This window comes from Epinephelus moara, chromosome 24 (genome assembly GCF_006386435.1).
Source record: "Epinephelus moara isolate mb chromosome 24, YSFRI_EMoa_1.0, whole genome shotgun sequence".
Taxonomy (NCBI): Eukaryota; Metazoa; Chordata; class Actinopteri; order Perciformes; family Serranidae; genus Epinephelus; species Epinephelus moara.
In genome coordinates this window covers 263,689-278,147 of record NC_065529.1, presented here as the reverse complement: position 1 = coordinate 278,147, position 14,459 = coordinate 263,689, and the positions used below count along the sequence as shown (strand labels likewise).

At 42.8% G+C, this 14,459-nt stretch overlaps 1 protein-coding gene across 1 annotated transcript in view; it reads right to left on the bottom strand.

The window, feature by feature from the left end:
- Positions 1 to 14,459, bottom strand: part of LOC126386418 (dihydropyridine-sensitive L-type skeletal muscle calcium channel subunit alpha-1-like) — a 509,728-nt gene that overhangs the window by 328,954 nt on the left and 166,315 nt on the right. Inside the window, 3 exon segments of the mRNA XM_050038752.1 lie at positions 11,008 to 11,140; positions 11,238 to 11,307; positions 11,410 to 11,512. Of these exon segments, the coding sequence (XP_049894709.1) occupies positions 11,008 to 11,140; positions 11,238 to 11,307; positions 11,410 to 11,512 (306 nt within the window).

The window sequence follows — 14,459 nt, the reverse complement described above, 5'->3', positions numbered from 1 at the left end:
TTAGCAAACAAAGCTGGTGTTGAGGCTGACATGTGCATGGTTAAATCCGTTGCAGACATCCCAGAGCTACAGCAGGTTCCCGCTTATCTCTGGCCCAAAAGTAAATATGATGTTGGTCTGATCAATAACTGTGAGCCTGTGATAATAACACCTAAATCAGACTACAGACCCTGTCATAATCAGTATCCTCTCAGATGGGAAGCAGTTGAAGGCATTAAACCAGTGTTTGATGCTCTGTTGAAAGCGGCCGTGATTGTTCCATGTCCAGATTCTCCTGTGAGAACGCCCATATTCCCTGTGCGTAAAATACGACCTGATGGCGAACCTGCAGAGTGGAGATTTGTGCAGGACCTGCAAGCTGTAAATGCTGCTGTGCAGGCCAGAGCTCCTACAGTTCCAAATCCACATACAATTCTGTCTCAAGTTCCAGCTGGTAGCAAATGGTTTTCAGTTGTTGATCTGTCAAATGCTTTTTTGTTCCAGTACACCCAGACAGTCAATATTGGTTTGCTTTTTGTTTTGAAGGTAAGATGTGGACTTTCTCCAGGGTTTGTCAGGGATTTTCGGAGTCTCCCACTATTTACAATTCTGCTTTGAGGGACAGTTTGGAAACTCTTGTAATGCCTGAAGGCAGTGCTTTGTTGCAGTATGTTGATGACCTATTGGTTGCGAGTGACACCAGAGAGGGCTGTGTTGCAGACACCCTTGCCTTGTTGACTCATTTGGCTGAACAGGGCCATAAAGCCAGCCTGTCAAAGCTACAGTTTGTTTCACAAGAGGTCACGTTTTTGGGTCACGTGATCTCTCCTTAGGGAAAGACCCTCACATCCAAACGCATTGAAGCCATTCAAAAGATCCCGAAACCTGTAACCACGAAACACGTTATGGCATTTTTAGGAATGACGGGCTACTGCAGGCAATGGGTTCCTAATTATGCTGAGATTGAGGCACCATTAGCAGCAATTGCTCATGGGAAAGGCCTGAAAGCATCTGATCATGTCATTTGGACTCCTGACGCAGAGAAATCTTTTGTTGACTTGAAACTTTCCTTGAAAACACCCCCTACTCTTGGACTGCCTGACTGTACATGACCATTTACCCAGACTGTTGACGAAAAGGGTGGGTACATGACTTCTGTACTGTTACAAGAACACAGGGGAAAACAACGACCTGTAGCTTATTTTTCATCTAAACTTGATAGTGTTGCTGCAGGTCTGCCTCACTGTCTCAGAGTTGTGGCTGCTGCTGAGAGAGCAGCGATGGCATCATGTGGCATTGTGGGCTATGCTGATTTGACCTTGCTTGTCCCACATGCAGTATCTCTTATCCTGCTCGAGCAGAAAACTTCACATCTTTCTGCTGCAAGGTGGTTGCGTTACAATGCTGTTCTGTTGGAATTGCCTAACATTAAGATAAAGAGATGTACTGTTATTAATTCTGCTACTCTTCTCCCAACGGCTGTTGATGGAGAACCGCATGACTGTGTAGCTGTGATAACTTCTGTTTGCTCTCCCAGACCTGATTTGAGAGACACACCGATTAACAATGCTTATTTTGAATTCTTTGTTGATGGATCAGCTTCGAGAGACCCCAACACTGGTAAAAATGTTGCAGGATTTGCAGTCATAACACTGCACCCTCACATTCACCTCAAGCGGCTGAATTAGTGGCTCTGACAGAGGCATGTAAACTGGCAGAGGGCAAATCTATAAACATTTACACAGACAGCAGATATGCTTGGGGTGTTGTTCATGATTTGGGACAAATTTGGAAAAACAGGGATTTCTTAACTTCAACGGGGAAATCTATTGCTCATCATGTGTTGGTGTCAGCTCTTTTGGATGCTGTGTTGTTGCCTAAACAAATTGCTGTGTGTAAATGTGATGCTCACACTAACAACACTGACCCCATCTATCTGGGTAATGCCAGAGCTGATGCAGCTGCAAAAGCAGCCTCAAAGCTGCCATTGTCTTCAGCCTTGCATGCCACCACACTAACCCCTGCTTCTACCCCTACAGTCGTGGCTACGGCTGAGATAACAGACCTACAGTTAAGGGCCTCTCCGACAGAGAAGGCCGTTTGGAAGAAAGCAGGATGTACTGTGATTGACAAAGTGTGGACAGGACCTGATGGCCTGCCTTGTCTCCCTCGCTACCTTTTTCATTTCTATGCTAAATTAACACATGGTTTGGACCACGTGTCAAAGGGGGGAATGGTTGAGGAGATACGGAGATACTGGTATACAAGAGGTTTTACCAGTTATGCCACAGAGTTTTGCAAAAGATGTGTGATCTGTGCTACAAACAATGTGGGGAGGGGTATCAAGATACCACAGGCTGCACATCCACCTCCAGAGAGACCTTTTGATCACTTGCAGATGGATTTCATTGAACTAACACCGAGCGAAGGGAAAAAGTTTGTTTTGGTGATTGTGTGCATGTTTTCAAAATGGGTTGAAGCTTTTCCTACAGCTAAACAGGATGCTGCAGCAGTGGCAAAAGCTTTGATGACTCTGATAATTCCCAGGTGGGGAATTCCAACTAAAATCAGCTCAGATAATGGTACACCTTTTGTGAGCGCAGCCTTGAAAACTGTTGGTGAGTTCATGGGTAGTGATCTAAGACAACATTGTGCATATCACGCAGCCTCTGGGGGGGCATGTGAGAGGGAAAATGCAACTTTGAAAAACAAACTTGTGAAAGTGTGTGAGGAGACTAAGATCTCATGGATAAAAGCTCTTCCTATTGTGTTGATGCACATGAGGGCCAGGAGGAGGAGCAGAAATGAATTCAGTCCATTTGAGATCTTATTTGGCAGACCTCTCAATACCGGGATTGGGCCTGCTAAAAGGCAGTTGCCAGACACTGGTCACTGCGAGGATGAAATGTTAAGATATTGTGCAACCTTGTCCTCTGTTTTGTCTGAAATCCATCAACAGGTAAAAGCTGCCCTGCCCAAACCTGCAGTAGGAAAACTGCATGATCTCAATCCAGGCGACTACGTTGTGGTGAGAGATCTGAGACGAAAGAACTGGAAAGCTCACAGGTGGAACGGACCGTTCCAGGTGCTTTTGGTGACGGAGACAGCAGTGAAGGTTGCAGAGAGAGCTACGTGGATACACGCCAGTCACTGCAGACGGGTTCCTGATCCAGGCACATCACGATGCTGATCGAGACACCGAGGCCATGGCATCCCTTTAGACGCCTGGGGTGCGGCCTAAGGGGGGCAGTGGGCCTCCTGCTTGTCATCTCCATCGGAGTGGGGCTGATACTACTGCTGCTGGACGAGATCTACAGTCACGACGTCACCGAGCTGGATGTCAACGACACTCTGGCACATCACTCACCTCACCGCCTGCCGAGATCTGCTGTGCCAGTTGGCAACATGACATCTAAGCTGGAGAACAATGTATGGTACAAAGCTATGCTGACGACTGCGAGAATGCTGACAAACAAGAGCTGTTATGTCTGCGCTGAACTCCCACACGAACTAGGTAATTCTATGCCACTGAAACCTCATCCCCTGAATGTTTCAGAGACCCTGGGGGCGATGATTGTTTTCACCCAGGGGGTTCACTCACCCAACAGGACTGTGTCCAACATCACTGATGCATTGCTGAAGCTTAATGTCAGTGTGGTAAACTATGAGGGAACAACCGTGAGGTTCTGGAATGTGACAAAAATGTCGCAGCAAGGGATATACCAACCTGTCATGAGCACTAACCCCACGAGCCAGCGAGGAGTTGTTTGCTTCTCTAGAGACTGTGCAGCGCCGGCGGATCACTTTCTGGGCACATCTGCCTGTGCTGAGACAGTTGTGGCTACGTGTGGGGTGATGTGGGATTACAACATGGACAACTGCAAAGGTGCAACACCACACGTTGCAACTTTAAATCTCACGAACACTGTTAGTCTTAACCGACCAGGAATCGACAATCCCGCTGTCTATATGCCATCCAGTGATGGGTATGGATCACTCAGACAACACGTCTGGGTGTGTGGCAGACATGTTTACCAGGCACTGCAGCCTGGATGGTGTGGCGGGTAGTACATGGCTAAGTTACTGCCTGCTGTGACTATTGTTCCTGATTTGACTCATTTTCACACAGACTATGATCACTACTACCCACCGCACAAAGCAAGACGAGCTGTGGTAAGGGTGCCCCCTGTGGAGAAGGGTTTTGGGGGTTTCCTGCCATGGTGGGGAACAGTTAACAATGCACACAAGATTGATGCTGTATCTGTGGACTTGGAAAATCTCAAAGGCAACGTGGCTACAGGTTTTAGCTCACTCACACCAGCAGTACAGGGCCTCAGAAATGTGGCTTTGCAGAACAGGATGGCTATGGATTTAGTCCTGGCCAGCCAAGGGGGGGGGGTTCACATTGTGGGTACTGAGTGCTGTACATACATACCTGACATCACTGACAACATGACACATGTGGTTGCTCATCTTAATGATCTGTTACATCTGGAGAAGAGCCGTGACACTGAACTCGGAGCAGGTATGGACCTGTGGTCCTGGTTTTCTCTGAGCGGATGGAAAGCGTCACTAATGCATCTGTTTGCCCTTGTCGTGCTGGTTCTGCTGATGCTATGCATTGTTATGTGTTGTATCGTTCCCTGTGTGAGATCCATGATTACATCAATGGTGTCATCTGCTGTAGGGCGCTACGTGCAGATGGATCTGTGGTCTCCTCCTTACAATTCACAGGAGTCACTCGTTTGAGTTTTTTCTTTGATGATTCACATTCATTTGTCTCGTTGACAATGTTTTGCTCATTAAAGTTGATTCACATTTACTTGGTTTAGCTTAGAAATGTTTTGCAAATCACATTCATTTTTACTTTACACTAACTTTTAATTAAACACCATATTTACTCATTTTTCATTTTCATTTTTTATTCCATTTTTACTTGTTTGGCATGACAGTCAGTGTTCCCTTTATTGATTTTTACTATTGTGTATTCTCATTAAAGATGACATTTCTTTCATTTATGCTTATCTTGCTTTAGTTTAAAGTTTAGTATAAGGGATTTTTGCCCTCATCATATAGAGGTTTTTTCCCTTATTAGATAGTGTAGTCAGACGGACAAGTCTTTTACCTTCTCCTTCGCCACATAGGGAGGGGGATGTTTGGCTTGCCTGTGCTTATGGCCTGTGACTTCTGCTTGAACTTTCATCTCCCTTATTGGAGGCTGTTGGTACTGGCGTTTGGCTGGTGTGGGCGGTACTCGTAGGTCATAAGGTTATTAGATAATGGAGAATTTTCCATGCTCATGGTTTAGCATGAGAATGCTAAAAAGGGTGGAGTGTGATGGAAAATATGGTATTTAACCTTATTTTTGTATGATGTATATTGCTGAGTTTGCCCCTACTGTGACAGCAGTGAGAAATACAACAGAGGCCTGATGGGAATAGGGTTAAAGGGAGGTTCCCACAACAAGTGTCCTTGCTAGCCTCAAGAGATGTTGTGTCTTAGGGATGTCAAACCACCTAAGCGCCATATATTTTGACTTTTGTGTTATGGGAACTGTAAAGATAGCAGGGTGAGAGAACATCTCGAGGCACTCACTGGTTATGTGAACTATAAAGATAGAAGGGTGGGAGGACATCGTCCCTCACTCACTGACTGACTGTTCATGTGGTTGTATCTGGGTGTGTGAGTCCATTCATAAATGCTTAATAAAACCCAAGAAAGACAGACGACGTGTGAAGACTTTTTCTTTGAACTGTTCATTTACTGTAATTTTGCCACCACAACATAGAGAAAAGCTTTTAATAACTTTTGATCAGCATGTTCTCAGGATGATCTGTGGCCAATCTGAAGTCGACCGGATGAAATCCCTAGGAAGAGGAGTTCAAATTTAAGTTGTGGAAATCGTCGTAATGAAAAAATTCAAAACAAAATGGCCGACTTCCTGTTGGGATTTTACCATGACGTCAAGAGACTTTTTTGTGCGTCTCGGTATGATACATGTGCGTACCAATTTTCGTTTGTCTATGACAAACTAACCCCAATGGGGAGGGGTTTTTGAAAATCTGTAGTGGGCGCTATTTCGGCATTTCACGTTGACCATGTGCAACCGCCCAAAAATATCAAATTTCGGATCCAGCCGGACGAATGTGGAAAGTTAGAAGCATTTTGAAATTTGGGAAAGGGGCGAAACTGGGACACGAAATGTCGGAACAATAATAATAATAATAATAATAATAATAAACAGCGCGATTTCAATAGGGTCCTCCGCGGACGACTTCGTTGTCGCTCGGACCCTAATAAACAGCGCGATTACAATAGGGTCCTCACAGACAACTTCGTCGTCGCTCGGGCCCTAATAAACAGCGCAATTACAATAGGGTCCTCATAGACGACTTCATCGTCACTCGGGCCCTAATAATAATGAAATAAGCAAAAATTATTTTAAAATTATATTGAAATTTTAAAATCTATTTACAGAGTGGAAAGTTAGCCTAATAGATAACTTAGGTACAATTTATTATTGTTTAGACACTTTATTATTGCTTAGATACTATTTAGCCTATTATTGTATTTACTTTTAGCATGCTCTACTTTGATCTACTGTAGGCTCTATGTTTTAATTTATTTAATAATGAATTTATTTTATGTTAGGCCTATATCTTAATCTTTTATGTCATGTATCATAGTTTAGTTCTTAACTCCAGTGTTTCCTCAGTGGGAGCCGTCTGCACCAGGGGGCGGCCGCTGGTTCTGGCTGTTGGCGCTGGCTGCTGGCGCTGGCTTGGGGTCCATTCTCCCCTGGTGGAGTGGAGGGTGGCCGGGTTGCCGGGGGCGGCGGCCGCCTCCCGATGCGGATGGCTCCATGTGATGGTGTTTCCTCTCTGGTTCTTCTGTACTCAGCCTCATTTTTTTCTTCTTATTTATTTATTTATTAGTGCCGTTTGGATTCGGTTACGGCAGACGGACGGCAATTTGAAATGGAATGAAGCCCACAGATGGCAGACAGTAGCTACAAAACAGTAGTCGAACGCACCCCATCCAGCCACAGCACAATGCTCTTAAAGCCTTAAGCTATCAAAAGCTGGCAAAATAGATTTATTTTATTTCATGGCCTTGACATTAACCTGTCATATTGTTGAGTTATCAAGGACACGTTCGTGTTTTTGTGTGTATACAGAAATGTTAAAGATATCATTGAGGAAAACGAGGTTGGCGTGACGTTGTTGAATCAGGGAATCCGTGTGTCCGTGTGAAAATGAATCCTAATTGACTTTACATTGGCATTTTTTCCACGGTAATGGCACGTAATTTTAACTCATTACATGCTGCCACCATGGAATGCGGTGTTAAGAGGTTGTGGGCATTTCACGTATTTCTGTGAGATCAGGTTGTCATAATCTGTGCCCAGTTTTCTAAAGTGTTATGTTAAATGTTGTGTGTTTGAAATGTTTGAAGTGTCCTCACTATGAAATATGTTATAATTTGCTTGCCCTGTGCTGCAGGAAAATGGCTCTGTCTGGGTTAGGTGCGGGGGCCTTAATTGTTTGTGTTTGGTGCTGATGGCAACAAAATATATTTCTCGTTCTTGCTCTCGCTCCTGTTTGTCCTTCCACACTCTTTATTCTGAACACTTATCTGTTATCTTGTTTATTTCCATTTGTATTAGCTATATCTTTTGCTCTGCCGGTGTTTTTTGTTGAATTGTCAACTTTACATTTGTTATTTTGTTTTGTTATGTGTCAGCATAATTGCACCAGAAAAACCCCATAAGGGATGGGCTGTGTTGAAACAGCCAGACACAAATATAAATGATTCATTCATTCATTCGTTCATATACTAGTAACACTTCATTTAGATAGTCCACCTATGGATAGTTCATAGAGTATTTGTAATTTATCAACAGCTTATGTTTAGAGTATGTGTGACATTTCACTCCACATTGTCAGAATAATTTAACAATTATCTATTTAGTCAACCTATGCTGCACAGGTTGAAATCAAGTTCAACTAAATCATTAAATGGATATGTATTATATGTAAAATATGTTCATTTATTGTTAGGCAATCTGTTTAACACCTATAGACAAAGCAAAACAGTTTAATTAACTAATAAACTGTTGAAATGTTGCAAATACTCCAGAAACTATGTGTATCCATTCAAATAAGGAAAAAATGTATGAAATGGTCAATCAGTGGACCATGTGCATCAATACATTATGTTGCATGGTAAAAAAATAATGACAGTGCAATTAAACCAACTGAAAAAAGAAGATGTCATGGTAAATGCCATGGACATTTATAAAGCAGCAGCCTACAATGTAAAAGGATCAGTAAAATAATTAGAGGGAGAAGTGAAACTACGATTCCAGGAAGGCAATCGTTGAGGCATGTGGCAAAGTCTAAGGAATATGACAGATTACAACCCCACAACCTCCTACTTGTCAAGTAGTGATGCATCCTTGGCATTTGAGGTTGTCAATTACTCTGCTCACTTTGAGGCCACTGGTAGTCAGCAATCAAAAACAGCTGAAACAGATATTAATGGACGAGTGGCGCACCTCTGACACCTGACACCATTCCTGAGCATGACGTCAGGAGGGCTTTCAAGCGTGTGAACAACAATATTCAACTGGTGGCTGGCTCAGTCTGTTATACCCACATGCTGCATAAGTCCACTATCCTTCCTGTGCCCAAGAAAACAAAACCAACCTGCCTGAATAACGGGCACCCAGTGGCTCTCACCTCTGTAGTGATGAAGTACTTTGAACAACAGGCTAAAGATTACATTTGCAGGGCGCTGGTGGCTTAGTGGTTAGAGCAGGCGCCCCATGTACAAGGCTGTTGCCGCAGTGGCCCGGGTTCAACTCCAGCCTGTGGCCCTTTGCTGCATGTCATTCCCTCTCTCTCTCCCCCTTTCACACTTACCTATCCTGTCCATTAAAGGCAAAAATGCCCAAAAAATATCTTTAAAAAAAAAAAATACATTTGCTCCTCACTTACCAGCACACTGGACCCACTACAGTTTGCCTACTGTCCCCGCTGATCTACAGGAGACACAATAGCACACATCCTTCACATCACCCTGTTTCACCTGGAAAGAGGGGAGCTATGTGAAATTACTGTTCACTGACTAAAGTTCACTCATTGTGCATGTAGATCCTTGACTTCCTAACAGGCAGATCCCAGGTGGTGAGAGTAGGAGGACACACCTCGTCCACCCTTATCCTTCACGCAGGAGCCCTTAACAGGGCTGCATTTTGAGTCCCCTGCTGTACTTCCTGTACACACCACAGTGTACCCACTTAAGACTCCAACACCATCATTAAGTTTGCTGACAACACAGCTGTGGTGGGCCAGATCACAGATAACACTGAAAAGGCCTACCCAAAAGAAGTACAGAATCTGACCCAGCTGTTAGGACAACAACCTACTGAAAGTGGCCTTTAGGAAGAAGCAGTCAAGGAAGGATGCTCCCCTTAATATTAACAGGTCCTCTGTGGAGTGGGCAGACAGCTTCAAAAACCTTGGTGTCCACATCACTGAGAGCCTGACCTAGGTGCTGCATACTGACTCAGTGGTGAGAAAGCAAGGCAGAGAGTGTTTTAAGTGAGACCCCTTATGAAATTGCAGGTATTCCCTCAAATACTGAGAAATTTCTACTCCCGCACCATAAAGAGTGTCCTGACAGGAAACGGCACTGCCTAGTATAGAAAAAGCACCAAACAGGACCACAAGGTCCTGCAAAGAGTGGTTCATTCAGCTGCTCTACCCTGCAAAAGGAATGTTTATACCAGACGCTGCAAAAATAAGTCCAGGAGAGTCAATAAAGACCCCAGGCACCCAGATAAACCCTGCTGAGATCAGGAAGAAGGTACTGACTACACCAGGCAGCACTGAAAGTCTCAGGCTGAGCTTCTATCCTCAGGGTACTCAGCCCAAGGATACTGACTTATGACCTTGCCTTACCCTTAACAGTGACATTTTTTTTATTACTACCACTACTAAATATTGATGGATCTGACAGCTATTGCATTTTATTGAAATCATATTTTATGATTTCATTTAACAAATAAATTAGTCTCGCTCACCAGACCTTTCTCAAGAAAAGAAAGGTCTGGCTCTCACTTTAAGATTGGAGAAAAAACACCCCGGCTGCTTGTATTTCTTTCAACCAATCACAATCATTCTTGGCGGTGCCACAGAAACAGTGCGCTTGCAAAAATATTGCCGGGGGGAAACAGGTTTTGGTGTAACACGCCCACAAAAATATCACCTGCAGGACACGAACCATGGCAGAAAAATAGCTACATCCCCGCAAGATCAAACACCGCAAAAGTTAGTAAAGGACGTGTTGAAAACTGCAACCAGAGGTGGTAGGGCGGGACTTCAGCGGGTGGCTCGTTCCGCCCAATGAGAGGCTGATCTTTGCAGCAAACTTCCACCCACTCAGACTACAAATAAATTGATTAAAAACCAGTGATGGAGAGTGACGGAAGGAAATTGGGATTGCTGATCTTAACTGCATTCTAGATGGACTGGTTAGGTGCACCCACTTGCACCAATACAATATCCCCTACCACTAGGACCTGGAGGGAGACAAAAAACTCAAGCAGCTACTCAGGGCTCGACAAGACATGAACCTTCAGGCAGCCAGAGGACTGTCACACTCGCATCTTCTGACATCTGCCCTCTGACAAGTTCATGGTAGATAAGACCCTGTTGAAACTTGGCTGCCAACTGAAATTGACAAATGATACATGAGCAAAGTGCTTGTATTAATTTAGTACTAGTAAGTATAACAAACCTGTGCTTTGTGCTTGCATGCTGAATAAGATGATAATTAACCTAATATAACCTAATATACTTGTATTATGTAATCTTAATATCAATATTAAATATTATTTGACATTTATCAAAATAATCATTTTCTGTTATTCTTCCTTTTATTAATACCACCAGTAATCCCCACCCCACTTTGTTATTACTACATCTTCATTACCATTAACCCCAACAATTGCCAGTATCGTACTTGTTCTGAGGTCCAAAGATAAAAAATGAGCTGGCCTCTGGCATGGGCACTGCTTCCTCCTTCAACTGCAGATCTGCCATTGGACGAGGTCTAGGGCTTTCTGGGATTTCAGGGTCCTCCTCCTCATCATCACCTAGCCAACAGAAAGAGCAGAGGATTAATAGAGGCCTTCTTACCTATAAATTTAAATGGTATGATTAACAATACAGTATGAAGGGATTGGGATTTACCAGGAAAGTCTGCTGGAGGAAAAGGGTCTTTGATCTCATTCACATTAGACTCAAACTCATCAATTTTGAGCTGCAGATTTGAAAATGAAATAGTTGAAAGGTAAGAAAGAGAAAAAAAACACTACCACATAGTTGTATATTTATTGTTGATGAACGCTTTTGGATGCCTCACCTTGGCAGTTGTAGGGATGCCCTCTACACCCTTTGCCCTTTGCTCAGCCAACTTCTTTGCCAGATTTGCCTTCTCCTCTGACACCTTGTCAGGCATGCTGGCCCTATAAATTAACAGAATGATTCAACTTGTTGTTGGCTTGTGTTATTTAAAATTGCACGTATTTTACATCTTAAATCCTAATGTTGTTGTGATTAAATTGAATATACAGTCCCAGATGTATGAAAGTCTGCAGCTGGCATTCCTGTTTTTAAGACAGGAGAACCACCTGATGTGATGAACCATAGACCCATCAGTATCTACCCACAGTATCCAAGATTGCAGAGAAAGTTGTATCTGAACCACTAACTGACATTTTAAACTCATGACAAGCATGACTCCATCTCATGCAATTTGATTTTAGAACAAACTATTTAATTGGAATGGCTGGCCACTTATTTATTAAAAAGCAAACAAATAAACAAACAGAAAAAGGACAAATTAAAACCAGACATACAATAAACCACAATCCTCTTTTTAATTTATCTGGAGATGCAATCAAATGGATGGAGTTATGTAAGGAGAAGATAGGAGGAGAGGAGTTGCCACTTCCGTTAGTCGAAAAACTCCGGGCTGTGCCTCCAGAGGTAAAGGAAAAAAAAAAAAATCATTATTTTTTCTTTTTTTTTTTTTCACCGATGGATTTCCAGATTGGGGTCTCCCTGACACCTGGGTCGTTTCTGGAAGACCATAATTCTAGTCTTTTCTAGATTAAGTGTCAGGGCCCAGGTCTGACAGAAGTTTTGCAGATGATCTAGTTGCTGTTGTAATGCCTCCTTAGATGGAGCTAACAATATTAGATCATCTGCAAAAAGTAGGCATTTAATTGCCAGAGTGTCAGAGAGGGTGAGGCCAAGGATATCAGATTGTTCAAGTGATTTTGCCAATTCATCAAAATAAATGTTAAACAGGGTGGGGCTGAGACTGCAGCCCTGTTTCACTCCTCTACTTTGGGGGGAAGAAATCTGTTTCCATGTTGTCGATTTTCACAGCACATTTATTATTTGTGCACATCGTTTTAATTATGTCATAGATTTTCCCCCCTATACCTTTTTCAATTAATTTTAGGAACAGACCACTATGCCAAATTGAGTCAAATGCTTTTTTGAAATCTACTAAACAAGAGAAAATTTTGTTCTTGTTTTGATGAACACGTTTGTTAATGAGAGTGTGAAGGGTATAGATATGGTCTGTAGTTCGGTGTTGTGGTGTAAATCCAATCTGACACTTGCTCAGGACATTATGTTCACTGAGGAAGTCTTGCAGTCGGTTGTTTAGGATGCTGCAGAATAACTTCCCCAGGTTGCTGCTGACACATATGCCTCTGTAATTGTTTGGTTCAAATTTATTTCCATTTTTAAAGATTGGCGTTATAATTCCTCTGCTCCAGATGTCAGGGAAATGCCCAATGCTGAGGAAAAGGTTGAATAATTTCAATATGTCAATGTTAAATTTCATCATTTCATTAAAAATGCCATTGGGACCACTGGCCTTCCTTGATTCTAGGGCCTGGATTTTAGCTAGTAGCTCCCTTTCAGTAATTTGATCATCTAAAGGGTTCTGGTTGTCTTTAACGACTGATTCTAGAGTTTGTAATTTGTTGAGAAGCTCATTTTGGGCCGAATTCTGTGTAATAGTACTATACAGGTTTTCGAAGTGTTGTTTCCACATTTCACCATTTTGAATAGCCAATTCTTCTTTGTGTGGTTTGCTGAATGTTTGCCATTTTTTTCCAGAAATTATTTGAGTCAATGGACTCTTCAATTTCATTTAGTTGGTGCTGCACATGCTGCATCTTTATAGTTCTGAGTGTTGTTCTGTATACTTTCAATGTTTCCCAGTATTGGATGCGGCGCTCGGGGTTGTCAGGTTGTCTGTGTGTTTGATTTGATAAACTTCTGTTTCTTCTTTCATATCTCAATAGTCTGGGACTGAACTCTATCCTCCAAGATGACAACGCTCGCCACCACAGATCGGGGTTTATCAAAGACTACCTCCAGAATTTGGGAGTGGAAAGGATGGAATGGCCTGCCAGCAGTCAACCTCAACTCCACTCAACACTGGTGGGATCAGCTTGGGCGTGCTGTTCAGGCCAGAGTGACCAACACAACCACGTTGCAGCAAAAAAAGGCTGCCAAATTTACACCTTCACATTGTTTCAATGTCCAAACCTAAACATTTAAATTATGAGAAGAAAAAGCAAGTCTTCACATTTGTCAAGCTGGATCCATAAAATGTTCCTGCATGAAAACTGAAATCTGTCAGTTCATTAATTGACTGATAGTCCCAGCTGTATTTGTACATTTTCATATGTTTTGTGTTTAAAAATCTTAATTTGTTAAGTAACTTGGATAAATTTAGTGGTGTAAAAAGTACAATATTTCCGTCTGAAATGTATTGGCGTAGAAGTGAAAAGTGGCATGGAAAGAAAAGACAGACTTGTACATGCAGTGCCTGAATAAATGTGTTTAGTTACATTCCACCACTGGGTTTATCGCATTTTGTTATCTTGTTATACGTATGAGTATATAAGTATGACTTGGATGATCGGTGCTAATTCCTCCTAGCTCTGGCCGACTGTCTGACGTGCTGACGTATTGCGGTAAGCGAGTTATGTCATTTCCGGTGTTTCTGTGACAGCGTCTCTGCACTGCTCTGGTGAATTCTACTAGCCGGCTTTCTGCTTTCTCACTTCAGTTGCTTTAACGTCTACTTCAAGTCTGAACCCACACTGGTTCTGTTTAAGCACTTATAGCTCTCCTCCTTTCTACGACTTTCTCGCTAATCTCTTAGCTGTTGTTTGCACGTTACTAACCTTGGTAGCTACATTAGCTCTACAGTTAGCGATGGCTTCTCCCTCTGCTCTTTCTTGCTCGGTGTGCCAAATGTTCAGTTATGCTTCTGCCTCCTTTAGCAACAGTGGTCATTGTAATAAGTGTAGCTTATTTGCTGCGTTGGAGGCGAGGCTTAGTGAATTAGAAGCGCGGCTCCACACCATGGAAAACCATTCA